The following is a 27,935-nucleotide window of genomic DNA, read 5'->3' as shown; positions in this document are numbered from 1 at the left end:
ATTTTGGCTACAATAGTATAGCTGCAGAGTAATTTTTTAAAATAGGAAATCAACAGTAGTTTAAAAGCCCCAGTTCTACCTCTGCTGATTTGACACAGCTATCGCACCTTATTGGACCACCTCATGTGTGTGAGCTGAACCAGTTGTTTGAAATTACTCCCATATCACAACATATATCCTGCATGAAAAAGTTGGCTATCGGAGTGAAAGCTAGGCTACAAATTCTCTTAATCTTTCTCTGATGACACAATGCTACCATTTTTACATGAGTGCACTTTCAAACAAACTGCACCTACATATATCTTGAGGTCATACAGCCATGTAAGAGGACTATATCAAAAGTTTGTTTAGCTTCCCAAATAGGAAACTGTTGCCTCCCAACTCTCCAGACACAAGTTAACAACATGTCTAAACATGCTCTTTTATGCATTCAAGTGTTTAGCTAAACCCTTAAATACTGTAAAGTCTTTTATGAGTTACAGAATTTGGTACATATTGGTAAGTACCTTCAGTGGTGAATTAACTGATAAATTGACATTCAGACCTTTAAAAATTAGCGTTATTTCAATATACTTTTTTAAAAAAATTATTTTGTATTACATACACTGCACACAAGGAAGCAGGGGGAGGGGAGGATAAATAGTCCCCTCTGGAATTTCAATAAGTATCCTTTCAAAAAACACAACTCTGTTTTTAAGAAGGAAATGCTTGGGTGCTCACTGGATGTGGTGCTTGTTCTATTCCCATGTTTTTAAAAGTTATGTAAACTTTGCAGGGTTGTTCAGCTTGAATGTTTAACCATGAGTGTACAAACCTTTTGTAAATATGCAGTATAATTCAGGTTCTAAACCGTTTCTGTTCTTGCTGACTCTTTTTTCTCATGCGCTGGTGATGGAGCATGACTGATACGCTGATCTCAGTCTAAATATGTATGTTCTTGTTCAGAAGCTCTTAGTTCCTGGTAGCTGGACATTCCTTAATCAATAGTTGTAATCTATTCTACAGAGCTGACTCAGGCTGTTGAAGCATTCCAAATCATCTTTTGCTGTCCAAAGCTGAGTTGGCTGCTTGGATTACCAATGAGCTTGGAGCTATGAAGAAGGAAGGGATGCTGGAAGCACAAGTGTCAGAAACCTTGATACAAGTACAGTCATACATAAGTAAGAGTTCATTATTGAGCTTATTCTGTGTTGGTGAGTGGCAGCAACTTCTTTCTTCTTTGGTGATCAATCGTAGCTGACTAAGATTGTCTTCCATAAATACGGTTTTAACAGTGAGTCCGTAAGTGACTGTGGAGGCCTCTTCTGGATCCACACATCCTTCCACAGTGGGGGGACACAGTGGCAGCAACACTGTGTTGGTCATAGTGTATCCATTGCACAGTGGTCCACTTCCAAATGTTTCAGGAGTTTTAGAGCTTTGTCCACAAGGGGAGATGGGGGCATACAAATAGGTCTGCTAAGCATTTGAAGGATAAAATCACCTCTATCTGCCTTATCTTGGACACCACATTTTACATTTGAATCCAGGGAGGATCCACAGCGCACACTAGTCATTCCTCATTTAGATTGCTGCAGCATGTTCTACATAGGGTTGTCTTTGATGTGTACATATTAGGAAAGTGCAACTTGTGCAAAATGCTGCAGCCAAGTTGCTGTTTGGTGTGCAATTTACAGACTGTATAACACTGAGCTTATTCAACTGTACTAGCTTCAAATGTGTTTCTGGGCTAGGCTCAACTCACGAGTGTTGCTCATATATATATAAATCACTAAAAGGCTTGGGGCCAGGATATCTGAAATACTGCCGCCTCCTATGTTAACCTGCCTATATTATATTTGTCTGAGGTTCTAAGATGCCAGACTGATAAGAATGCAGGACAGGGTCTTTTGTGTTGTAGTTCTTTGACTGTGGAGGGTGCTACCACAGTCCATCCCTCTTTACTTTCAGGTAGACAGTAAAAAGCCCCTTCACTGAAAAGCCCCTTCACTGGTGAAGGAAGTGCCTGCCATTTCAAATCCCCCTCCCCACTTGAAGAAAACAAGAGCAATTAAATTGACAGTCACTGTATGAAGCTGATGGGGAAGGTTATCCAGGCATTTGGACTGAAGTGTTGTCAAAACTGACTGATTAGCTTTTGTATCACTGTTCAGTGGAAGTGCTGAACAGGTCCCTGTAAATGGTAATAGTTAGGATGGAGGACCAATGAACAGAAGCTCAATCCCAACAAGATTGAGGTACTGTTGTTAGGTGATTGGTCTGACCAGGGAAGTGGAGTTCAACATGTTCTGGATCAGATTTGCAGTCTGGAGGTTCTCCTTGGTCCTGCTTAATTTTTAGAAGTGCAAATGGTGTCAATAGTTGAATTTCTTCCTTCAGTAAAGACTGACACACCAGCGTGGCCTTTCCTCCATAGAGATAACCCAACAACAGTTATACATGTCCTGATAACCTCCTGCTTATATTGCTGCAATGTTTTGTACATGGAACTGCTTTTGAAAACTCTTCAAATATTTCAGCTAGTTTAAAATACAGCTGCAAGGTTTTTGAACAGGATCAGTAGGTGGGAACATTGATATAGTTGTCTTAAATATAATTGATTATCAACTGACCATGGCTTCATTTCCTTGCACAATTCAAAGCCTGTATGGGTTGTTGACCAGGATGCTTGAAGGAAAACCTTTTTCTACATAGGCCTGTTGGGCACTGCGATCATAATCTGATGCTCTCCTGCAATGTATCCTAGCACCAGGTATAATATGGGTGTTGACTGGTGATAGGGTCTTCTTAATTGTGCTGCTTTGTTTATGTATTATATTTATTGTTTGTACCGTCTAAGTCACCCTGATAATATTTACATTGAAGGAAGTATGGAATTTTGGAGAGAGAGAAAATGTTAAGTTGGGATGTGGTGATGAATCTCAATATGGCTAAATTTTCAGGACATGGTGATTAATTAGACTTAATTTGCATCTTAGCTGATGGTCTTTAAACGGCTAACAATAAAAGTGCTTTATAGACCTGTATTCTGAATAGAAAGGATTGATTTGTATTTCTTTCCAAAATTAATTGTTCAGCAGCATCATGGGTAATTATTGTGGCTTTCTTTATTTTTTAAAAAAAATACATTGAAGACAGCAAAATTTAAAAAGAAATGAAGAGAATTTTAAAATATGTTCTTACGATAGCAGTATTAAATTGGTTGTATAGTCAAATTACAAGTGATCAGAATTGTTGGCACTAAATCCACAGCTGAGCTGTTAAAAAAGATTTATAGCTTCGTTTATATAATTTCATTTGCTGATGTACTAAGCACTAGAACCCCACCCTTATGAGGCAACTTTATGATCTAAGATTCCACCCTTCCCAGGCCTCCAGTGCTGTGAGAATATTTTGCTCCACCTTTGTGGATGTTGGCAACTTCATTAATAAAAGACCAGTTTTACTGCATTTTTCTGTAATTAAAATACTGTATATCTAAATAAACGCACGTGCATATACCTGGAAATGAACTCATTTCAGGATCACACTGTAAAAAAGGCATTTATCCATAAATTCCTGCATTAACAAAAAAATATCCACACTGAAAATTGTGTGAATACTTTCTATGTAATAATAAATGGCTAAAAATAATTCAAATTCAATATATTATATCTCTGGTGTGCTTCTTAAGAATTGTGGTTAAATTAACTTCTTACTCTAAGAACACTGAAGAGCTAGCTAAAAGGAATGTACTGATAAAATACCTATTTTCTGTTAGCCTTTCATTAGGCTCCTCTTTCAACTCAAGGTTGTGCAGTCTTTTCACAGGGCCATCTCTAGTACAGGGAAACACACAGTGTTTCAGATCCCATATGATTATCAGGAGCATTCATTTTTGTGGCTACTTCACTGGTTCTATATACTAGATGACTATTAATAAAACAGTTATATGGGCCGAATGTAAGAGTTGTATTCAAAGTTGTTCATAGAGTGGTAGTCCCACTGAAATTAATACAAGTGACTAGTAATTTAAGTGGGTCAACCCTAAGTATGACTAACATCAGATGCAATCCTAAATGTGCATGCCCAAGGCCCTTTGCTTGAATTTATGTTTAACTTATTTAAGATATTTTTCTTCTACCCTTCAATATAAACAACAGCACAGGTTATTGCCCTGGGTGGATTACTTTGCTATATTTATTACACCGTTTGCCAACTAAATACAACAAATTCCATTACTATGTATGGGCTGATGGGTTTTTTAAAACAAATAAATTAATGTTGAATATATGCAAGGCAGGACCCTTGAACCTTGTTGCAAATTTGGCCATGAAAATATCTTCTCTTGCTGTTAACGACAATGGTACCACCTACCTTACAGCACTGTAGCCCCCAGGATCCAGCCATTTCCACTCAGATTCCAAAAGTACATCCTTGCATATGATGTAGTAATCTGCCCTCTTTACAGCAGTGTGCCATGTCTTTCCTCCTGCTCCCCCTTCTTACCGTCTTGCAGCAGCCAGGTGATCCAGCTACAGCATTACAGTCTAGGCTTTGAGGGAAGATTGAGACATTTCTGTGCAGATACATTGCTAATACATCATAAGGTATCATTTGGACGCGGGTGGTGCTGTGGTCTAAACCATTGAGCCTCTTGGGCTTGCCAATCAGAAGGTCGACAGTTCAAATCCCCACGACAGGGTGAGCTTCCGTTGCTCTGTCCCAGCTCCTGCCAACCTAGCAGTTCGAAAGCACACCAGTGCAAGTAGATAAATAGGTACCACTGTGGCGGGAAGGTAAACAGCGTTTCCATGTGCTCTGGTTTCCATCACGGTGTTCCGTTGCGCCAGAAGTGGTTTAGTCATGCTGGCCACATGACCCGGAAAGCTGTCTGTGGACAAATGCCTGCTCGCTTGGCCTGAAGCGAGATGAGCGCTGGAACCCCATAGTCACCTTTGACTGGGCTTAACCATCCAGGGGTCCTTTACCTTTTTACCTTTTTACCTAATACGTCATAAGCACACATGGATCCTAATTTATAAAGGTGTTGCATTTTTAATATATAACTTCATAGAATGTACAGTGGTACCTCGGGTTAAGAACTTAATTCGTTCCGGAGGTCCGTTCTTAACCTGAAACTGTTCTTAACCTGAAGTACCAGTTTAGCTAATGGGGCCTCCTGCTGCCGCTGCGCCGATGGCGCACAATTTCTGTTCTCATCCTGAAGCAAAGTTCTTAACCCAAGGTACTATTTCTGGGTAATCTGAAGCGTCTATAACCTGAAGCGTCTGTAACCCAAGGTACCACTGTATACAGTACTAAACAACCTATATTGTTGTGCAGCTTTTCCTTACAACCTCTAGAAATACCTGAGGATGCTAAATTATACATTTGCATTTGTACTCATATTTTTGTGTAGAAAATGTGACAACCATAGTAATCAAGCACCATCTAGTGGCAAGTGTTCATAATGTCATTTATTCGGAATTAGTAATACGGTACAGTAAATCCTTATGTTACTCAAACACAAGCCATTTTCTGGTTTGATTACAAAAATTGTATAGTTTGGTAATATTAATTTAGCTGTAGCAGCATATGAAATGATCTTCAGGGGCTTAATTGCCACACTAGGACCTGCTCCCATTCTCTTGCTGTCACATACCACCATTACAGCGGAGCCATTTATTTTTCAGATTAAAAGGGTGAGTTGGAATGAATGTATTATAGACTTTGAAAATATTGTTGCTGTAGAAGACATCAAAATTGTTACACACTTTTGTTCTAAGCTTAAAAAATAAACACAATACTTGTGTGAGAGTGTGTCTATGTTGGGGAGTGGGGGAGCCCTGGATTTTGGAGTTTTAAATATCAATCTCAGTAACCTATATATGTGTGTATATAGTATAAGTTACCTATAGTTATACTATCAATTTTAAAGGGGGAATCGGTCTGTAAAGAGGGGCTATAAAGACCATGGACCTGTTTTTGAACTCCAAATGTCCATTTAAAATAATTAAAATGTGACAATATCCCTGTGATTCTACAGCAATCCCAAGAAGTCCCTTGGTTTTCTACTTTCTTTACCCCATTGACATGATATATAGCAGAATTATCATTGCTTTGCCTTGTAAACAGATGACAACCCTAAACCTTAAATGAAATGTTATCAATGCAGGCAAGCAGGCATCTCTTCAACATAGACTAGATGTTTTCTTTATCTCTAAATGATAGAAGAATTAATGGTTTCTTTCTTAAGAGAGTCACTTTAGGGCTTCCTCTTTCCTCTTACCTCACTGGCCCCATTAGTGTCTTGCTTCATGACAAATGAAGATCAAGATAGATCATGATTTTTAAATAATTACCCAAGGAGAATGAGAGGGATATTCACAACCATCTGGCATTGAACATTTGACCAGACAAAACTTACATTACAAGACCTTTTGAGACATCTGGGGATTAAAAGTAGAAATTCAATTATTGGAGACACATAATTATATACAGATCACTTTTTCCTCAATTATAGTATTTCATGTCAGATAAGATGAATGGTAATGTTAAGCAGGTCTGTTTGACATTACAGATGGCAAAAAGTTTTTCTAAGGAGGTTTCCCCTATTTATCATGCAAGTGTTTTCATTTTGTTCTCTGAAAAGCTAATGAGAGCTAAAGTTAATGTGAGCTTTATATGAGGCAAAAGATCATGAACAGGTTTAGTTGTCAATTGGTGATGTATTATATGTTTCTGATGCTTTCCTGCAACCTTCTAAAATCAAGACCAATGTCTGAAAGTGGAATTTTATCTCATGTATTACAGGATGAAATCTATGTATTTATAGAAAAATGTCATATATTAACAGGATCCAGCATAATTTTAATTATAATTTTGTAACACAGTCCTAAACAGGAACCTCTTTGCTTGCAGAGACAAAGGAACTGTGATGTGCATGCAATGTTTTGGAGTTTGTCAACTGCTTCCTTTAACCCTTTATGTTACCTGTAGCTCTTAAATGTGACACAATCGTTTTATAGGTTTGGGGGGTCAGTTTGGATGACACTCAAGGGTTCCTTCCAGATATATGATCCTGTAGAGGGAATGGTAAGCTCTATAAGAGGACACCAGCCAAACCAGTTTCCTTTGTTAAGGCAATAGAATAACCTTAGCCAGCCAGTTAAGTATTTCCATTAACATTAGAAAGAGGCTGTCCTGTTGCCATAGAGTCAAATGGGAGTAACCCCTACTCAACTAGTAGGAAACTACCTCAACTTGAAAGGTAGAAGAATATTAGCCAGTGTTATGTGTGTGAGGTTGGGCTGCAGCTGGAAGCTGGAGACAGAGAGGTGTGTCTGCTCTGTGCTGTACCCAAAGCTGAGTTTGGGCTTCCCTGGAAACTTAAGGGAGAAGCAAGATCAGCTGGAGTGTGATTGCTGTGAACCCCTTCATCCTATGCTCAGGTTGTATATATGTGTAAAGCAAGACATATATCCTAAAGGTAGCACAGTCTCCACTGAACTTCATTCCAAGGAAACCAAACATGGGGTAAATGCAGGAACCCCTGGAGTCTCTCACAGGTCTGAGATTGGGATGCACAAATCAATATACAGTGGTACCTTGGTTGTCAAACTTAATCCGTTCAGGGAGTCCGTTTGACTTCCAGAACCATTCGAAAACCACGGCACAGCTTCCAATTGGCTGCAGGAGCTTCCTGCACTCAATCGGAAGCTGCGTCAGATGTTCAGCTTCCCCAAAATATTAGGAAACCGGAACAGTCACTTCTGGGTTTGCGGCATTCGGGAGCTGATTTGTTCTGGAGCTAAGTCATTCAACAACCAAGGTACCACTGTAAATGACTATCGAGCCTGTTGTCCTGGCAAGTACTACACTTCGGTCACTAGAGGTCAGATTATACATAGTTATGCATACTTGAAAGTACACAGGGGGGAAAATCCTCAATATAAAACCATTTGTGTGTGTTAACTAACTCTGAAAATATCACAAAGTTTCCTAAATTTATTCATGAATTTAAGCTCCCAGGATGGAGAGAAGTATTTGACAAGGATATAGTGGCATAGTAGCATCACTTTCAGTTTTCCTTTGGCAGTCTTGTGACGTACTGTGTGTTTTTTTTTTTTTAAATATTTTATTAAGGGTTTTCTTGTTTTACAGTGTAAAACAAGGTTGGGGTTGGCCTAGGATGTGATTGTTTGTTTGTGATTGGCTGTGGTGATCTTTGTTTTCGTGTGTGAGTGAGGTGGGTGGGTGTTTTGGATCAGGTTAGCCATATTGATTTGTATGCTGTTGGTGGATTATTATCATTGTCCTGTTGGGCTGTGTATGTGATAAAGGGGAGCCATACCGGGGTGAAGGTGTCTTCTTCTGTTTGTCCCCGTGTCAGTTTCAGTTTATTAGTTAATTTTTCTAGTAGGGCTGTTTCCCATACTATTTGGTACCATTGGTCCATGCTTACTCCTGACAGGTCTCTCCAGTGTCTGGTTATGGTGTTTCTGGCTGCTGAAAGTAGGTGGGTTATGAGTTCTTTGTGGTGTAAATGGGCATCGTTGTCTTGGAAGATGTTTAGTAGGGCCAATTCTGGGGTGAAGTCTAATACTTGCTTAGTTATTTTACATATTTCTTGTATGGCTGTTGAACCATGTCTAGATTATTGTTACATTCCCCCAATCTTTGAGTGGTGAGGGATTTCAGAGGGTGACAGCGGGTTTGGTTGCTGTAGAATGAAGGCCGCTGGAGATGGTTGTGTCCTTCCGATGGCTGAGTTCAAATAATGTGGGCTGGCTTCTGCTAAAAGTATTTATTTTATTTTTTTTTGAGCTTATTAAATTATTATAGACACCTTGCTGAACATGTACTTTCACCCTAATAGATGTGATATGCACTTAGTCATTCCTGTGTTTCCATCCAGATTGGGGTACTATAAAGTGCTTTATGTGGACATGCCTTTAAAAGAGTGTTAGGAAAGTTCATCTGGTTCTAGGCTGAGAATCTGAAGAAGGAAGAAATGATTGTATCTCACCAATACTTAAGTAATGTCATTGGCTTCCACTTTGTTTCCAGGCTCAAGTTAAAATGTTGGTTCTGAGCTATAAGCAATCCTCAATTTCCCACCACTGATAGTAAAGGAGTTGCAGCCTAGACCACTATTCTTGCTTCTCCAGACCCCCATCTCATGCTTGGCCCTTGTTCTAAGGCAGGTGGAGGGAACCTTTAGCCCTCCCGTCATCCCTGGCCCATTGGCCATACTGGCTGGAGCTGATAGTAGTACTTCAACATCTGGAGGAACAAAGCTGAAGTTAGTAGTACCTTTTAGGCCTTGGATGAACTCATTTTTAGTATGCTAGATATTTAATGGCTATTTAACTTGATTAGTCAGTCTATTTAATTGTCAAAACAAAATAAAAAAATTCCTTCCAGTAGCACCTTAAAGACCAACTAAGTTAGTTCTTGGTATGAGCTTTCGTGTGCATGCACACTTCTTCAGATACACTGAAACAGAAGTCACCAGACCCTTCTATATAGTGAGAAGGTGGGGAGGGGTATTCTATATAGTGAGAAGGTGGGGAAGGGTATTTAATTGTGATATTCTTTTTAGTCTTAATGATTTTAACTACTGTTATGTTTCTTTGGTTCTTATTTGATGGTTTTATTAAGTCATATAATCATTTTAATTATATTAAAAGCAGCCTTGATTGGCTTTGTTGAATAGCAAGGTATAAATATTTTAAATGAAATCACTGATAATGAAAGTGTTGAAGAGTGTCTGGGAAGAAGAAAATGTTAGGTTATTTTTTAATATAGTTTGGAGAGGAGAATATCAAATTATTATTAATAATAATAAATATTCCATTGTTCAAGTAGCCAGACAAGTACCATAATGGTCCTAAGTATGGGTTCTTAGTATAAGAAATAAAGCTGCTCTGTTCCTGAGGGTAAATGGAGGAGACTCCCATCCATAGTTAGAAGAACAAAAGTCAGAACCTCTGTGTGTATGTGTGTGCGCACATGTGTGTGTGTGTGTGAGAGAGAGAGAGAGAGAGAGCGCGCGCGCGCGCACTGGGCTAGAAGCAGGCTGCAGGGAGAAGCCTAAGAAGGAAAGACATGCTTGAATCCAAGGCTGTAGCTATGGGAGAAGCAAGACCTTCTGGGCTGTTAATGCTGTGAGCCCCTCCACAGACTCAGGCTGTATATATGTGTAAAATAGCCATATATCATAAGACTACCACTGTCTTTGTGGTCCCTCATTCTGAGCGCCTGGCAGCTTGCACCTCTTTAATGAAATCCAAGCCTTTATACACAGTTCCCCATCTAGAATTATAGCACAGAAAGGATCACAGAATGCAGCACAGACTGAATCTTTTGTGAAATTATTAAGAATGTGGCTAAATACTGACCTCAACACACCTAAATTTACTTCTTGGCTCTGAAATGATGGAATACAGCTGATGTGGGAAAGAGAATATAACATTCTGTTTACTAGGATTTATGAACATGTTCTGTTGTTGTACAGCATGATGGGAACAAAGCATTGTATTCCTGTGATTGTACACATCTTAAAAATGCTATGCCAAAATGATCAAGAAAGCCAAACCCTTGGTGGAAGAATCAAAGGCAGAGCTTGCTTTTATTTTTAGTGAAGAATGTTGCCATATTTTCCTTACAAGATTTCCCAGCAGAAACAATGTGGGTTGGCTGGCAGGAATTAGGTGTTTCCTCTGGGTTAGGTTCCTACTATTGTTAAGGAGTGAACTGTTAATGGAATGATCCATTTCTTGTCATGCTACAGATATCTGCTACCAAACACATGCCTGTGTTTAAAAACACAAGGACAGGACTGTTCTTTACAGACTTCTTTATTTCTCATAACATTGTAGCATAAAGACGCAAGAGCCATCCATACATTTCTCAATAAAGTTCTTGTTAGCTTATTAAAGCTTTTATGGGGTGCCAAGTATAGAAATATTTTCCCATTTAAAAGCTCTCTCTCTCTCCTTCCCTGCAAGTTTTGTGTGCATGTGTGCGTGTCCTAGCAGCAGGGTTAAATTATACTCATAATTTCCACTTACGTAAGAGTGAATACCAAAATTCCAATGCCTTTCAATTTATTGCTCAGAACACTGAAAGGCAGGAGCATATTTACTTGATAGAATGCAACAAAAAACCTACAGACCGCATCTCTATGGCTCTGCATGTTGCTAGACTACAGCTCCCATCATTCCTGAGCAGCAGTTATGCTGGGAAGCATAGAAATTAGGCATTAAAGCCTTGTTTTGAGCAAGTCCAGCTATGAAGTAAGCTGGCTCTGCTTTCTTAAGAAACAGGCAACAACTTGGGAAGTAAGTTAAAAAATGTATAATTTTTGTACTTACAGTATATTCATGCATTGGTTCACAACCATGGCAGCAGGAAATCTATGCAGACAAAGTACTTATATGTACAGTCTAATCAGCTTCAGGCTGGTGATGGGTTTCTCTGAAGCATGGGAAAACCAGCCCCTCAACTGAATCTGACTCACCAGCTGCAGTCCCTGGTTTGGTGGGTTCAGTTCAAGGGTGTCAAGAAGACTCAGTGGGTTCCTTGTTTTGGTGTTGGGGTCCAGCCCAGTGCTTTTACAATCTGCATTCTTGGACCTCCTAAGTTGGCCATTTGCCCACTTTGTCAGGTTACCCAGGAAAGGGTTCCCAAAGGTGTATGAGCTTCCACCCTGCCCTCTCCCAGGGCCTATTTTGACACCTCAATGGTCCATGTTTATTGTGCCCACTTTTCAATTATAGTGAGCAATCTATCCAGTTTAGGGTGAGAAATGCCAAATCATCCTTATCCTCAAAGGAACAAGCCGCCACAACCACAAAAGCACAAAAGTCTGCTCTGATGTGAGCAAAATTACGTCATAGCTTAAGTGGTACCGACTACAACATTTGGGGGCTCTTGAATCACAATCCTAGGATCAAGGATGAACTACAGTGGTACCTCGGGTTACATACGCTTCAGGTTACATACGCTTCAGGTTACAGACTCCGCTAACCCAGAAATAGTGCTTCAGGTTAAGAACTTTGCTTCAGGATGAGAACAGAAATCGTGCTCTGGCGGTGCTGCACAGTGGCGTAGTGTGGGTTGTCAGCACCCGGGGCAAGGCAAGTAATTTGCGCTCCCTAACCCGTGGATTTGCGCCCCCTAACCCGTGGATTTGCGCCCCCTAACCCGAACCCCCAGATGTTGCGCCTGGTGCTGCCGGCCCCCCTGCACCCCCCACGCTACGCCACTGGCGCTGCAGCAGCAGGAGGCCCCATTAGCTAAAGTAGTGCTTCAGGTTAAGAACAGTTTCAGGTTAAGTATGGATCTCCGGAACAAATTAAGTACTTAACCCGAGGTACCACTGTATAAATAGGTGGCCGTTGTTTGAGGAGGTGAAAATCTAATGGAAAGGGTTATCAGTTTGGACTGTTACAGAAAATGGGCCAAATGATGGTTCAGATAGGCCAGCTTCTGTGAGTTGCATCCTCTTCCATCTTTTCAGGCCCAAGACCACACAATTTGAAGCAGCTTTCCTCCACATCTTACCCTACACCCACACCAGAGGTGCCAACTTGAATAACATGGGATGGGGGGGGTAGGCAAGCCCTGCCCCACATAATCGATCACATGTCACGCTACACACACAATTTAAATGGCAATGCCCATCAATTATTTTTTTTGGGGGGGTTTCTAGTCCCCTCAAATATTTTATTGGGGGAGCACGAAAGGACCTCGGGCCCCTAGGAGTCGGCTCCTATGACCCGCACCATCCGCACGCGCGAAACGCTCTTTGCGCGGAGCACCTCCAGGAGGCGCCATGACTGCGCCGGCGGGAAACCCAAGCGCTCGCTTTCGGCAGCCTGCAAGCGCGGCGAGCGAAGACCTCGTAGCCGCCGCTGCCGCTTCCTTTTTCCTACGCTTCAAGAAACCTCCTCCTCCAACTGCTCGGACGGCGTGCGCAAGGGAGAGGGCGAGGGGAAAGGAGGAAAGCGGCTGAGGGGGACGGACACGGCGGAGCTCCCTCGCCCACGCCCGCCTTCCACCTCTCTCAGGAGCCGCACTTTCGGCTCCCCGTCGCGGGCGCCGGCCGGAGCCATCTTCGGGTAAGAGCAGCTCGACGGCCCTCGGCTCCTCCCCTTTCACAACTACCTGCTTCTTAGCGCTGCAAGTCGGCGAGGAGACCGGTCGGCTTCGGGTTGCCGCCTCGGACCGCCGTCGGGCAGCGGCTCTGTAAGTCGAAAGTCTTCACCTGTTACCTCAGGTCCTTCTTTTTTAAAGTGTGTGTTTGTGTGTTAAATAAGTCCCAGCAGAGCAGTGTTTCCCAAACTTGGGTCTCCAGGTTTTTCTTTTTTTTTTTGGGGGGGGGGAAGGAAACACGACTACAATTCCCATGATCCCTGCCCCCGGTCCTGCTAGCTAGGGATGATGGGAGTTGTAGTCCAAAAAAACAGCGGGAGACCCAAGTTCGGGGAAACCCTGGGCTAGAGGGAAGCTCTGCTGAACAGAGGAAGGAAAACTCTAAGGAGATCAGGGATACCCCCTATTTTCAGATTGAATTCACAAGCTAAGTGCCTGTCTCGGCTTGCGAAACGACAGCTGGATAGTGAAGTAACTGCGGGCGCAACCTTGGGGATAGTAGGACGTTCTGCTCCTCCGTTCGCGTTTATTATCCCCGTGGCTGCGATGCAAAAACTCGGTGGCATTTAATATCCGGCCTGGGGTTCGTTCGAGGGCTGTGCTGTGTGGAAGGGCAGCAGGGTGCCGGAGTGGCAAGGATGTTTGAGAAAGGGCTGGGGAGACCACGGTTCAGTTCCCTAGCTGGCTAGGAAGCTCAATGGGTCGTTCGCAAGCTCTTGGCCCAAACCTGTCTCACAGGATTGTTGTGAAGATAAAAGGGGGTGGGGAGACAATGTCAGGAATGGGACCTCCAAATGTTCGCTGGACTCCCGAAGTCCCACCATTCCCAGCCAGTATGGTGAATGATCAGGGGCAGTGGCGTAGCGTGGGTTGTCAGCACCCGGGGCAAGGCAAGTAATTTGCGCCCCCTAACCCATGGATTTGCGCCCCCTAACCCGTGGATTTGTGCCCCCTAACCCTAACCCCCAGATGTTGCGCCCGGTGCGGCCGGCCCCCCCTGCACCCCCCACGCTACGCCACTGATCAGGGGTGATGTGAGTTAGCATTGTCGTTTCAGCCCCAGGTTGCAAATTCTTTCCTGGAATTTTTGGAGTTTTAAGCAAGGCAACCAGGCATGTGGGCTAGTGCGTTGTGTTTTTCTGGGAGTACTCAAGGGTTTGCAGTACCAGCACCTTTCCACCCCCCCACTCCCAATTGTTAAGAGAGTGGCACTTAACTATAACAACTTCATGGTGAGTACCAATACCTTTAAAAAAAAGAAAGCACTGCAAGTGGCTCTTTACAAACCTGATGCAACCACATTTTGGGACTTTGTGTGTGTGTGTTTAGGTCTTCTATACCTTCCTGACATAGCTGCCCCGGCTTTCCAGCTCGACTAGGGAAGCTATACAGTGTTACCTTAGGTTAAGTACTTAATTCGTTCCGGAGGTCCGTTCTTAACCTGAAACTGTTCTTAACCTGAAGCACCAGTTTAGCTCATGGGGCCTCCCGCTGCCACCGCGCTGCCGCTGCGCGGTTTCTGTTCTCATCCTGAAGCAAAGTTCTTAACCTGAGGTACTATTTCTGGGTTAGCGGAGTCTGTAACCTGAAGCGTATGTAACCCGAGGTACCACTGTACTTTGCTGCCACAATATTCTGGGAGGGGCTTTCATATGAGAGCTCAAGACGGACATTATACATGGTATGGAGAAAGCAGTGTTAGAAACTGAGATATGGAAACTAGGAGCTAAATGGCACCTTAAACCTAGGTTATGAGCGTCGTAATGGAATGTCTAGGCACGCTTTTTTAATAACCAGACTACAAAGCTGAAAATGAATGAACTGCAGCTAAAATCTTATATTCATTTTTCACATGGTTTAGTTATCTGAAGACTGCAAAAACAAAGCCATACTTCCCCCTGCCCTCCCCCTAATATTCTTATGAGGGTCCCTTCTTCAGTCCTCAGACAGTGGCTGAAAGTGGGGAGGCAGAAAAAGCTCCTCCTTTTTTTTTCTAGCAGTGGCAGTTTTAATCTGAAATCTTAGGCACAGTACTGCTCCCAGAGCTCAAAAACTGCTCGCATTAATGAAATTCCCTGTCTAGAATGGGCCTAGAACAATGGGAGTTTCGAATGCTGGGAGAAAGTGAAGAGAGAGATTTTTTCCTTCTTTCATAATGCTGGAACATAGGACTACCCAATCAAGCTGAATGTTAGAAGAGTCAAAACAAGCAAATGAAAGTACAGCGCAAAGTTAAAACTGTAAAATTCACTCCCACCAACTTGATTAGCTTGTGACTAGCCACAACAGTTATACAGTGGTACCTCGGGTTACATACGCTTCAGGTTACAGACTCCGCTAACCCAGAAATATTACCTTGGGTTAAGAACATTGCTTCAGGATAAGAACAGAAATCGTGCTCCGGTGGCACGGCGGCAGCAGGAGGCCCCATTAGCTAAAGTGAAGCTTCAGGTTAAGAACAGTTTCAGGTTAAGAACAGACCTCCATAACGAATTAAGTTCTTAACCTGAGGTACCACTGTATTATGTTTCCATTAGATGTATAAATGACCTGATTCAGTATAAGGCAGCTTTCTTTGTACTGTTGGAGGCGTTATGCTTCTGCATGCCAGTTTATGGGAATCACAAGTTGGGAGAATACAGTGCCAGTGTTATCCTTCCATCCCAAACTGGTTTTTTGCCACATGGCATATTGTGGCCCATCCTTTCACTTTCTGCCATATTAAAGTGGCAGCAGCTGCTGCAGGAAGAGGTGTTGAAAAGGCCATTTTGACTTCTCTGGAAAAGTTGTGACAATGTGTTTCAATAAAATATTAAAGGCTGCAATTTAAAGAAGCAATATGCATTCACAGGAAAACTGCAAATACAACTACAACTTTTACCACAGCAGTTTCCACTGCTGATGAGACAAGTTAACTTTAAAAGGCAGTTTGGCTTTTAGTAGTACTAAGTGCTGACCTGACAGTGTCAAACACAGTTTCAGTTATCTTCACAGTACTCCCTTCTCGTGTGCAAATTGCCTCTATTGGTTGCTGTAAAAATGCTCTGACAATTCAGCTACTAATGGGTTTATATGTCACTAATAAGTTGCTAAAGCATTCTTTGACCAGTTTCATCTAAGAAACTGGCTTAATCTTTCTTGGCATACCAGCCCACACATTTCTTTGTCAATCATTTATGATCTACAAGGAAAAGGAAAATAACAAACTTTTCTAAAGCTAGCCCTAACCACTGAAAAGGGTGTTAAAAACAATCTCATGTGTACTTTTTGTTTTAGAATTTACACAGTAGATCACTGTACTGGCGGCTAACATATTGAGGTTGATTCATGACAAGGCAGAAATACAGTGGTGCCTCGCAAGACGAAATTAATTCGTTCCGTGAGTCTCTTCGTCTTGCGGTTTTTTCGTCTTGCGAAGCACCCCTATTAGCGGATTAGCGCTATTAGCGGCTTAGCGGCTATTAGCAGCTTAGCGGCTAAGCGGCGCTTAGCGGCTTAGAAAAAGGGGGGGAAAGGGGGGAAATCGCAAGAACTCGCAAGACGTTTTCGTCTTGCGAAGCAAGCCCATAGGGAAATTCGTCTTGCAAAGCACCTCAAAAGACGGAAAACCCTTTTGTCTAGTGAGTTTTTTGTCTTGCAAGGCATTCGTCTTGCGGGGCACCACTGTACTGTTTTTGGGGGACAGGAGGCAGGCGGGTGTGGAGGACTCCCTGGTCCTAAATGGGGTAACTATGCCCCTGAAGGACCAGGTGTGCAGCCTGGGAGTCATTTTGGACTCGCAGTTGTCCATAGAGGTGCAGGTCAATTCTGTGTCCAGGGCAGCTGTTTACCAGCTCCATCTGGTATGCAGGCTGAGACCCTATCTGCCTGCGGACTGCCTCGCCAGAGTAGTGCATGCTCTGGTTATCTCTCGCTTGGACTACTGCAATGCACTCTATGTGGGGCTACGTTTGAAGGTGACCCGGAAACTACAAATAATCCAGAATGCGTCAGCTAGACTGGTGACTGGGAGCGGCCACCGAGACCACATAACACTGGTCTTGAAAGACCTACATTGGCTCCCAGTACGTTTCTGAGCACAATTCAAAGTGCTGGTGTTGACCTTTAAAGCCCTAAACGGCCTCGGTCCAGCATATCTGAAGGAGCGTCTCCACCCCCATCATTCTACCCGGACCCTGAGGTCCAGCGCCGAGGGCCTTCTGGCAATTCCTTCACTGCGAGAAGCCAAGTTACAGGGAACCAGGCAGAGGGCCTTCTCGGTAGTGGCACCCACCCTGTGGAACGCCCTCCTACCAGATGTCAAAGAGAACAAAACTACCAGACTTTTAGAAGACATCTGAAGGCAGCCCTGTTTAGGGAAGCTTTAAATGTTTGATGCGTTACTGTATTTTAATATTTTGTTGGAAGCCACCCAGAGTGTAGTTCTTTTATAATAGTGTCACCTGCACAGTGGTAAACAATGTCCCCAAATTTATCCAATTTCTGCCACTTACCATTTACAGCACTGTGGGTGGCAGGAAGAACCATGGAAAAATCAAATGAATCTTTCACATGGGATCCTTTGTTGCCCTAACAGTTGTTAACTTGTTGGCATAAAAGAGGTATTAAGCAAAAACTGACCCAGAGAAACAGATAAAATACCTTTCTTATGGCACATCATTTATGCCTTCTCAGACACATTGTCACATATGATGCAGTTGAGATTCCTGCATTACAGGGGTTGGGCTGGATAACAGAGTCCCTCCCAACTCTACAATTCTACAATTCTATTATTAATCTGAATTTGGGTTGAGGTAGAAAAATATTCCATAAAACTTCCTACATCCATTTTTAAATTTCTTTTTAAGAATTACTATATTGGGATAAAAAAGTGCTTATACATGATATATGCAAGCTTATTTGGGGCATTCTTCAACACTGGAATTCATCTTGGAGTGAAAAAATAAACCATAAAATTGCCCACGTTTGTTTTTCTTGAAGAAATAGAGGGAGTTGTAGAGGGAATAGGTCTCCTGTGATTGATGGGATTCTAAATCTCCCTAACAGAAAAGGTTGAAAGTCTGGGAGTTGTTTTTGCTTTTGTTTCAACCCTGCTCTTTGGTAAGTTGGTTGCCAGAGTAGCTAAAATGCTTTCTTTCTGCTCTGTTTGTTGCAATGCCTTGACCTTTCTTGAGTAGAGAGGAACTTGCAATATACTAATCTATGCTTTCTTAACTTCCAAGCAACGCACTCTGTATGGGGCCATTCTTGAAAACAACTCAGAGGTTTTAGCTAGTGCAAAATGTTGCCACACATCTCCTTACGTATAGGGAACAGCAAAGTCGTATACAGTCAGTCTTGCTTTAGCAGCACTAACTGGCACTATGGTTCAGTTCAAGTTGCTGCTGCTTAGCTATAAAACCTTTCATCCAATGGATGGTGCCACCTGTCCCCTACTGCAACTTCGGTCCACCCGTTAGCGATGCTGTTGCCTTTGATTGTACCTTCAAAATCTATTATTGTTCTCAGGCTCTTCTCTGAGTCCTTAAAGGTAAAGGGACCCCTGACCATTAGGTCCAGTCGTGACCAACTCTGGGGTTGCGGCACTCGTCTCGCTTTATTGGCCGAGGGAGCCGGTCTACAGCTTCCGGGTCATGTGGCCAGCATGACTAAGTCGCTTCTGACGAACCAGAGCAGTGCACAGAAACGCCGTTTACCTTCCTGCCAGAGCGGTACCTATTTATCTACTTGCACTTTGACGCGCTTTCGAACTGCTAGGTGGGCAGGAGTAGGGACCAAGCAACGAGAGCTCACCCTGTCATGGGGATTTGAACCGCCGACCTTCAGATTGGCAAGTCTTAGGCTCTGTGGTTTAACCAACATCGCCACCCGCGTCTGAGTCCTTACTCCTCATGAAATAGAATTTGTTGTAGAGACTTTTACTCTGGGAAGGGAACTCAGGCAGGGGCAGATCAAGTGACAGTACTTTTTCTGTGCTAGCCCCACCACTATAGAGCTCTCTCCCCTGAGATACATTATCAGCTTCTCAGTGCTTCTTTTCTAAAACAGTGTTTAGGGATACTCTCACTAAAATTACCATTTTATAGTTCAAATTGGGAAAAATAAAGACAGCAAATGGAAAAAAGTACAAAGATTCACAAAATGTTTAGGGGTATGCATACCCCTGCGTCCCCCACCCTCCAGGAAAAAAGCACTGAGCTTCCTCCTTGGTAGTGTTTAAAGGTAAAGGTAAAGTTACCCCTGACCATTAGGTCCAGTCGCAGATGACTCTGGGGTTGTGCACTCATCTCGCTTTACTGGCCGAGGGAGCTGGCGTTTGTCTGCAGACAGTTTCTGGGTCACGTGGCCAGCATGACTAAGCCACTTCTGTCGAGCCAGAGCAGCACATGGAAACGCTGTTTCCCTTCCCGCCGGAGCAGTACCTATTTATCTACTTGCACTTGACGTGCTTTCGAACTGCTAGGTTGGCAGGAGCTGGGACCGAACAACAGGAGCTCACCCAATTGCAGAGATTCAAACCGCCTACCTTCCGATCGGCAAGGCCAAGGCTCAGTGGTTTAGACCACACATGTATTTTTAGGCTTTATTTTAATGAGATAGCTCTATAAGCAGTAGACTCAGTAGTACTAGCAGGCTGTGATATAGTGATCTGAAATATTTTAACTGCTGCTTCTGTAACTGTGATTATGCTGTTTACAAATTGTATGGTTTTAAAGTGATTTAATTTGTATAAGCTGCTGTTCTCAGCAGCACCTTTCTTTCCAAACTGGCTTGCCAGCAAGTTTTAATACAACAGATACTACTTCTTTCACATCTCTTCGGTCTCTGGATTGTTAGTTTCAGGACCAAAAAGTACATCTGCAGGATCATCTTTGGCCCAGAGGCCTCTATTTGCTGAGCCAAATTTAGGTTTTAGTTTCACATGACTACAGATGGAATTAAGAAAGTGCTGATTTAAGCCTCATGCGCAAAAAGGCCCCTTGTCCATTTTTTGGTGGTAAATCATGTAAATCTAGCTTCCAAACAAAACCATTTCAAAATTAAAGGCATAGTATATGCTGCTATAGTGGTATCTTGGAAGTCAAATGAAATCCGTTCCAGAAATCCGTTTGACTTCCAAAATGTTCAGAAACCAAGGCGTGGCTTCCGATTGGCTGCAGGAAGCTCCTTCGGGAGCCAAAACATTGGACTCGCAAGTTGTTTGGGATCCAAGGTACGACTGTATCATTGCTGAATCTAATGCCATACAAGAAAATCTGCATTCTACCAACCAAGTATGTAGTGACTAGTGTCAAAGTAGGATTTGGCTGCCACTGTAGTTTGCTTCTGTATGTGAAGGGGTGGGTGGGTGGGTATCTTATCCTTGGCTTCAGGTGCTAAAATGTGGGCCAACAGGGCCTGCCCAAGACATATCCCACTAGAGGCCACTGTCCCTGTGTCTCAGTCCAGCACTGCCCACTGCTTGCACCCTCCTTTCACCACAAAAGCAGATTTATAGTCCCATTGTCATCATGGTTGTTTCAAAAAAAAGAAGCCAACCTTTCACTGGAGTATTGCATATGGGGAGTGGGTAGGCAGCTATTGCAGGTGGCGGTCCAGAACTGAGCAGGAACATCATTAGTGAGCCATGCTGCAACTCATCCCCATGTTGCCAAGCCCAGACACTTTAAATATTTTCAAAATGTCATTTTGTATTCTACGAAAGGAGGGGAGGGAAACTTTTAAAGCCTGTTGCTGCCCTGCCACACTTCTGGAGTGTGGGAGAGTGTTGTTGTAGTCCTTTAACACCTCCAAAACACATGAGTGTAAGAAGAGTCTGCTTGGTCAGACCAATGATCTGTCTAGTCCAACATCTTTTTCCCCCCAGTGGCCTCTGGGAAGCCTGCAAACAGAAAATGAAGGCCAAGCCTCCCCCTGTTTTTCTCCCATCCCAGCAGCTGGAGGTTGGATAGAGCCTTCATGACTAAGAGTAGATTGATAATTCATCCTTCATGGGTTTCTCAACTCCCATCTTTAATGACTGCTAAACATGTGGCAGCCAGTTCCATAATTCAGACCCTGTGTGAAGGAATACTTCCACCAGTCTGTCTTGAATCACCTGCACAATTAATTTAATTAAATATCCAGAGTATTTGGTATTAAATATTTCTCTCTAGTCAGCTTCTTCAAGCTGTGTGTGATATTATAAACCTCTTAGCATATGACTACTTTTTTTTTACCTCCCCTGCTAAAAGTTCTAAAGGTAGTTCTTATTTTGGCTGCCCTTTTCTGAACCTTTTGTAGTTCCACTACTAGAACTGTATGCGGTATTCCAAATGTGGCCATACCAAAGATTCATATAAAGATATTAAAAATACTGGCAGTTTTATTCCTGATCCTCTTCCAAAAATGCCAGCAAGATAATCCCCTTTCCCTGCAGGGCTCTACACCTTTTCCTTGTTTTGTGTATTCATTCTTCCATCATTTAGTAACTTGCCACACAGATTGGGTAGTGAGTGATTTTTCTGCATAATACTGCTAACTGTGTGAGGGTAAGGCTCTTACTGGTGGTGCAGATCAAATTTAGCCCAAATGCTGCACAGTGGCCTTAAACAGGTATATATATGTGTGTGTGTCTGTGTGTGTGTGTGTGTGTGTGTGTGTGTATATATATATATATATATATATATATATATATATATATATATACACACATACACACACCCACACCCACACCCACACCCACACCCACACACCCACACACATATCTGGAAAGGCACATAGGTATGTAGGTATTTTGTGGATATTCTTATGATTCTGTAGTGTCTGAAGCATATGCCGTAACCAGAAAGGTTGAAATGCTAATATTTAGTTAACAAAATTCATATACAGTCATACCTCAGAAGTCGAACGCCTTGCAAGGCGAACATTTTGGCTCCCAAACGCCGCAAACCCAGAAGTGAGTGTTCCGGTTTGCAAACGTTCTTTGGAGGAACCCGAATGTCTGACAGGGCTTCCATGGCTTCCGATTGGCTGCAGGAGCTTCCTGCAGCCAATTGGAAGCCATGTCTTGGTTTCCGAATGTTTTGGAAGTCGAACAGACTTCTGAAACGGATTCCATTTGAGTTCCGAGGTACGACTGTACTGCTTGATTGTAGTAACACCCCTAACTAAGCATTTACAAGAAATATTAAAATTACCAATAAAAACAACTAATTTTTTAAAAAATAATAAAAACAAACAGTAAAAGAAATTAAAATGCATCATCATTTATGTATATGGTTTGGCTAAACAAAAATGTTTTAAGCAGGCACCTTATTCTGGGGTTTTAATTTTGTGTTTTTCTTAGTTTTTGAGCTTTCAAAGGAGCACTTGTGCATGATTAATATGCTGCTATCATTTGTTGATGTATTATTGTCTTGCCTATCAAAAAGAAACAGAAATCCAAACTGGATATGTTGAATATTAGCACAAACATAACCAACATACCCAACTATACTCTAAGCTTGGATTGAAAGATTTGGCTGGTTATTAATTTACAATCCATATGTAGTTTGTTGACTGGTTTGTTTCTACGTTCCTTCCCTTTCTAACTACTGTCTTTCTCATTCTTTCTTCTTCAACTCATTTTCTATTATTTGCATCTCTCTGGACCATCCCTTCTTCCATCTCTTTGTTCTTGTTTCCACCACCACCACCCTGGCACCTATCTACTGATTCATTAAAATTATATGCTTCCCTTCTTTTAAAAAGTTCGAGGTAAACTAAGGTAACAGTAAGCTAAAATCAATATACTAAAACAGCATAATACACAAAGATACAATGCAGCCACTGAAAGAATTAGGTAATAGAAAAAATTCTTATTGTGTTCATTATGCAGCAAGTTTAAAACAACAGCGATGCAGTACAGGAAATGAGAACCATTCATGGGCATCCTAAACAGGTAGCTTTTAGCAACCGTCGCAGGTGGCGCTGTGGGTTAAAGCCTCAGCGCCTAGGGCTTGCCGATCGAAAGGTCGGCGGTTCGAATCCCTGCGGCGGGGTGCGCTCCCGCTGCTCAGTCCCAGCGCCTGCCAACCTAGCAGTTCGAAAGCACCTCCGGGTGCAAGTAGATAAATAGGGACCGCTTACCAGCGGGAAGGTAAACGGTGTTTCCGTGTGCGGCTCTGGCTCTGGCTCTGGCTCTGGCCAGAGCAGCGATGTCACGCTGGCCACGTGACCCGGAAGTGTCTCCGGACAGCGCTGGCCCCTGGCCTCTTAAGTGAGATGGGCGCACAACCCCAGAGTCTGTCAAGACTGGCCCGTACGGGCAGGGGTACCTTTACCTTTACCTTTAAAGAGGGAGCAAGATGAGCTTCATTAATGGAGGGGATCCAAACTTTCGGTGTTTGCAGCTAATGAAGCTAGCCTGGCAAAGATGTGAGAGGGAATTTTCAAAGACAAAATTTGTCCCCGCTCCAATATTTCTTACTTTCATGATATTTTTATTTTGCATTTTTAAACAGATCTTTTCAGTAGGTATCCGTAGAAATATAGGTGGTGGTGGTGGTTGTTTTGTGCCCCCTCAGCTCAGTGCCCTGTGAAAGGGAATCACCCACACCTCCCTAAATTGGCACTGTTGGTCTCAACTAAGAATACACACATGGGTCTGTGGAGAAGAACTTAGCAGGCTCAAATGGGAGAAATATCCCATTCAAATATCCTGGTTCCAAGCCATGAAGGACTTTAAAGATCATCACCTTTTCTGATATGAACCTGGAAACAAATTGGAACTTGACCAGTGGTTTCAGTAAAGAAGTCACACACTCCTTATGCTTATTTAAAAAACAATTACATTAATAGGTGTGTTCCTGATTAACAACCCAGACTCTGCATTTGGAACCAATATCACTATCTGGACACTCTTCAAAGGCAACTCTATTGAGAGTACACAACAGCAGTCCAGATGTGATGTAATGTGTGCCACCTAGCCTGAATTGTAGCTAGGGTACATGTGCCACCCAGGGACGCGGGTGGCACTGTGGTTAAACCACAGAACCTAGGATTTGCCGATCAGAAGGTTGGCGGTTCGAATCCCCGCGACAGGGTGAGCTCCCATTGCTCGGTCCCTGCTCCTGCCAACCTAGCAGTTTGAAAGCACGTCAAAATGCAAGTAGATAAATAGGTACTGCTCCGGCGGGAAGGTAAACGGCGTTTCCGTGCGCTGCTCTGGTTCGCCAGAAGCGGCTTAGTCATGCTGGCCACATGACCCGGAAGCTGTACGCCGGCTCCCTCGGCCAGTAAAGCGAGATGAGCGCCGCAACCCCAGAGTCGGTCACAACTGGACCTAATGGTCAGGGGTCCCTTTACCTTTATATGTGCCACCTAGCCAGATTTGCAGTCCTCAGAAGTAAACATACTTGGTACATTGACTGCAGTTAAGCAATGTCACAGCTGACGCCTGGGCATTTAAGGACAATGCTAAGTCCAGAAGAACCCCACATTCCTTTCTATGATCTCTTAGACCATGGGTTCTTCCAGCTTTTTTCTCTCTGGGCCCTTTGATTTCCATCACCTTCTATTGGATCTGAACAGTCAATGGCAACTGGAGATCTGACTGCTTACACTACTCTCTTGTAGCACCAGAACATTCCAGCCAATCACTTCTTACAACCATCTCAGAAAAACCCCTTAGCATATTATAGTGGAGATGGCATTCTATAAACCTTTTGTTCTTGGCCAGTTTTTCCGCAGATAGGTTTTGTATGAATGAAATAAAGACATATGAATTGGGGGTGGGGAGGGGAACGCCGCACAATAATTTTAAATTGGTGTATGTTTTGCATGTTGTGGATTTAGACTTCCGAAATTTCACTTCAGCATATGGAGGTTAAAACGCTGCTGTTTCTAACAATCTAAATACAACACTTTATATGTTCCTATTTAAGAGATTAGCAAATAGTTAGATGCTGAGCCATCACAGGCAGTTTTCATATGGGCGCTCAGATAGCTAAACCACTGGTGTCCGTCTTGAGAAGGGCTTCCTCCCTTCTACTGCTTGCTACTTCCTCTTTCTCATAGTCACAGGGTATGCTGGTGGTTTCTCACCTCCTCCTCTGTGGGTTATTTTTTTCTTACTCCCTGTTTTTTCCTGATTGTCTTTCATCTCAGTCTCGGTTCCCTTGAGGCTTGATCCTCTTTGTCCATGTGCTTCGTCTCTTGGTCACTTTATGGAGTGAGCTGAAGAAGAATAATTTCATGAGACTGATTTCCTGCTAGAGAGAGCCATCCTATTCCATGTAGTTTCCTGCAGTGGGTACAGAATCGCCCCTCCGTTTGTGCAGCTGCCATGACGTGCTGGATCAGAGACCAATGGAAGAGAAAAAGGGCAGGCAAAAAGGTGGGTGAGGCAGCAGTGGTATTACAATAGCGATTTTTAAAATCTGGCCCGTACAATTACTGTGCATTCCTATAAGCATTTTATGTTCTTTTCTCTCTTTCAATAACAAAAGCTTGGCCAGATCATCATGGCCAAACTAGACATGCTGGGGCCATCATTTGTGTGTCTACTTATAAAGTGGGGCAAAGGCTCAAGTCTGGATACACACCATAAGCTTAAAGTAAATCTGCCCCCCCCCCCAAATAATCCTGAAACTGTAATTTATCCCCCAGACCTACAGTTCCCAGCACCCTTAACCAACAGTTCTCAGGATTCTTACAGCGTGTGTATGGTCTATATGTAATTTAATGACATACTTAAAACAGTTAAACGAGGGCAGGGACACTGAGCTCCCATGTGTGCACAAATTACTTAATACGCCTCTCAGTCCATTTCGCCAATCATGTTTTTCTCTTCCTTGGCTCTGATACAAGTGAGCTAGGAATTCAGAACTGTGGCTGGAGCAATGGACTAACTGAGGAGACTTAAAATGCAGGAGCGGGGGAAGGTTTAACGACTTTCTCCTACAGGCTACTTTTACTGTTAAAAATAAAACATAGGCACTGCTTTATTTGCGAGTAGGAGAGATACACGGATGAAAAGAACAAGGGGTTTGTCGCTGTCATGTCCGCTTTGATCCTGAAACTCCTACATGTATCTGACTTTTGGTAAAATGAATTCCTATATTTTCCAACATAATGTCACTGGAATCAGGGACATATAATGGCTGAAGCATGTAACAATGGAAACTGTTTTACTTTCTGAAAGTGTTTTGAATATATTTCTAGTTACAGGTAGGTAGCCGTGTTGGTCTGCTGTAGTTGAAACAAAATAACTAACTAACTAACTAACTAACTAACTAACAAATAAATAAATAAATAAATAAATAAATAAATAAATCTTTCCAGTAGCACCTTAGAGACCAACTAAGTTAGTTATTGGTATGAGCTTTAGTGTGCATGCACATTTATTTTCATTATTATTTGTTTTGTTTTGTTTTGAATATATTGCATTAGTAAATTTTATAGCTAATGGTTGGATCCAAAGTAAGTTAGCCAGATTTGGGTTACTGGACCTACATGCAAACTTTATGAATTTCCCCCCTTTTCTTTATTCTAGAAATACCCAATATCTCTTGAAACTGCATGCCCATATACTATATTCTGCATTTGCTCTGGACACTTCCTCTATTTGCAGACAAATTTAGTGTTCCATAAAGTGTGACAAGACTTTGCGTGGGTGGTTGCTCCATTAAGTTTATTTTCAAGCAATATATAGCTGCACGTGCTTGGCACAGCTGCCTCCAGCAAGCAAAAAATACCACAATTTCAGTCACCAAGGAATAATGTACCACTCTGCAGAAGCTCATTTGGGGAGACAAGTATGAAAACAAGTCAAAAGATCTTGTAAAATGGCTGCCTTAATCTTATCCAGCACCTACATACTGTGGTAGACAGCATTCTCTGAAGAAGAACTCAGATTAAGATCTCCTGATTAATTTCAACCAGAGGAATTGATGATGCAGTTTTCACAGAAGACTCTAGTCTTTCCCTTTCCCCTTCTTCTTCTGGTCTCAGCTGGTTGTGGAAGATTTAGCATAAACAACTGTTTATTGGTAGGTAACATGAGCTGTTGTCAGCAATTTATCTTAGATTTTGATACGATTAGAGGTTGGCATGGAGGAACCTGGTGCTTGAAAATGCCATATATGGGGGAAAGGTTAAGCAGATTTTATGATATGGCATTGCCTCACCCTGCAATAGGATTCTAATCAGTGTGTGAAATGTTACATGCCACCTTCTGAGTCCGCAATCAGACTAGAATGTAACTTAAAAGAAGTTAAAAGTTAAAAGAACGACACAATAATTTTGTGTTGCAGTTATTCTAGTCAAGTTCCACATCTGCCTTAAGCCCCAATGGTTTCATTTGGAAAGGTAAGCAGGTACCTACTTGAAGCCCATGGAACTTAAGGAACAGTTTCAATGAACATAGAGGGACTTATTTCTGTGTAAACATGCATGGAATGTGAGAGAGTTCTTTTTGTATTTTCCTATATCATATTCTGACGGAATGGAAAACTGGGACCCAGAACCTCAGCGTCTGAGGAGAGCTATCCAGGGCTGCATACCCTCCAAGTGTCCCCATTTTCCAGGGACAGTTCTGGAATTACAGAAGCCATCCTGGTTTCTGATCTGATCCTGGAATGTCCTGGTTTTCTTTTTCCCTTTCCCCCAAATCTCAGGAATACAATTAAAAGTGGTGGAGAGATCACACACACACACCCCACACACACGTCCTTATTGGAAACAGAAGCCTTTGCTGTGTGTAGGTGCAAAAACGGGAGTCCTGTTTATCCTGAAAATAAAATACCTGCACTAAATGAAGCTGGCATACA

The 27,935-nt window shown here is 42.6% G+C and overlaps 1 protein-coding gene across 4 annotated transcripts in view; it reads left to right on the top strand.

Annotated features, from left to right (window-relative positions):
• The window catches only part of TEC (tec protein tyrosine kinase), an 80,534-nt gene that overhangs the window by 3,083 nt on the left and 49,516 nt on the right, over positions 1–27,935 (top strand). The window contains exon 1 of one of the 4 annotated variants that reach the window (XM_079989716.1): positions 12,996–13,236. The exons of 1 other annotated variant lie outside the window; for it this stretch is intronic. Coding sequence is in view for 1 of the 3 variants with exons in the window: in XM_079989714.1 (XP_079845840.1) it covers positions 25,451–25,501 (51 nt within the window). In the remaining 2 variants the exon portion in view is untranslated. Of the gene's footprint in view, positions 1–12,995; positions 13,237–25,278; positions 25,502–27,935 lie in introns of those variants that run through there. 2 more of the 4 variants (XM_079989718.1, XM_079989714.1) reach the window with 2 other exon arrangements.

Source organism: Podarcis cretensis (assembly GCF_951804945.1).
Source record: "Podarcis cretensis genome assembly, chromosome: 9".
Classification (NCBI taxonomy): domain Eukaryota; kingdom Metazoa; phylum Chordata; class Lepidosauria; order Squamata; family Lacertidae; genus Podarcis; species Podarcis cretensis.
This window is presented reverse-complemented; position numbering and strand designations above follow the sequence as displayed.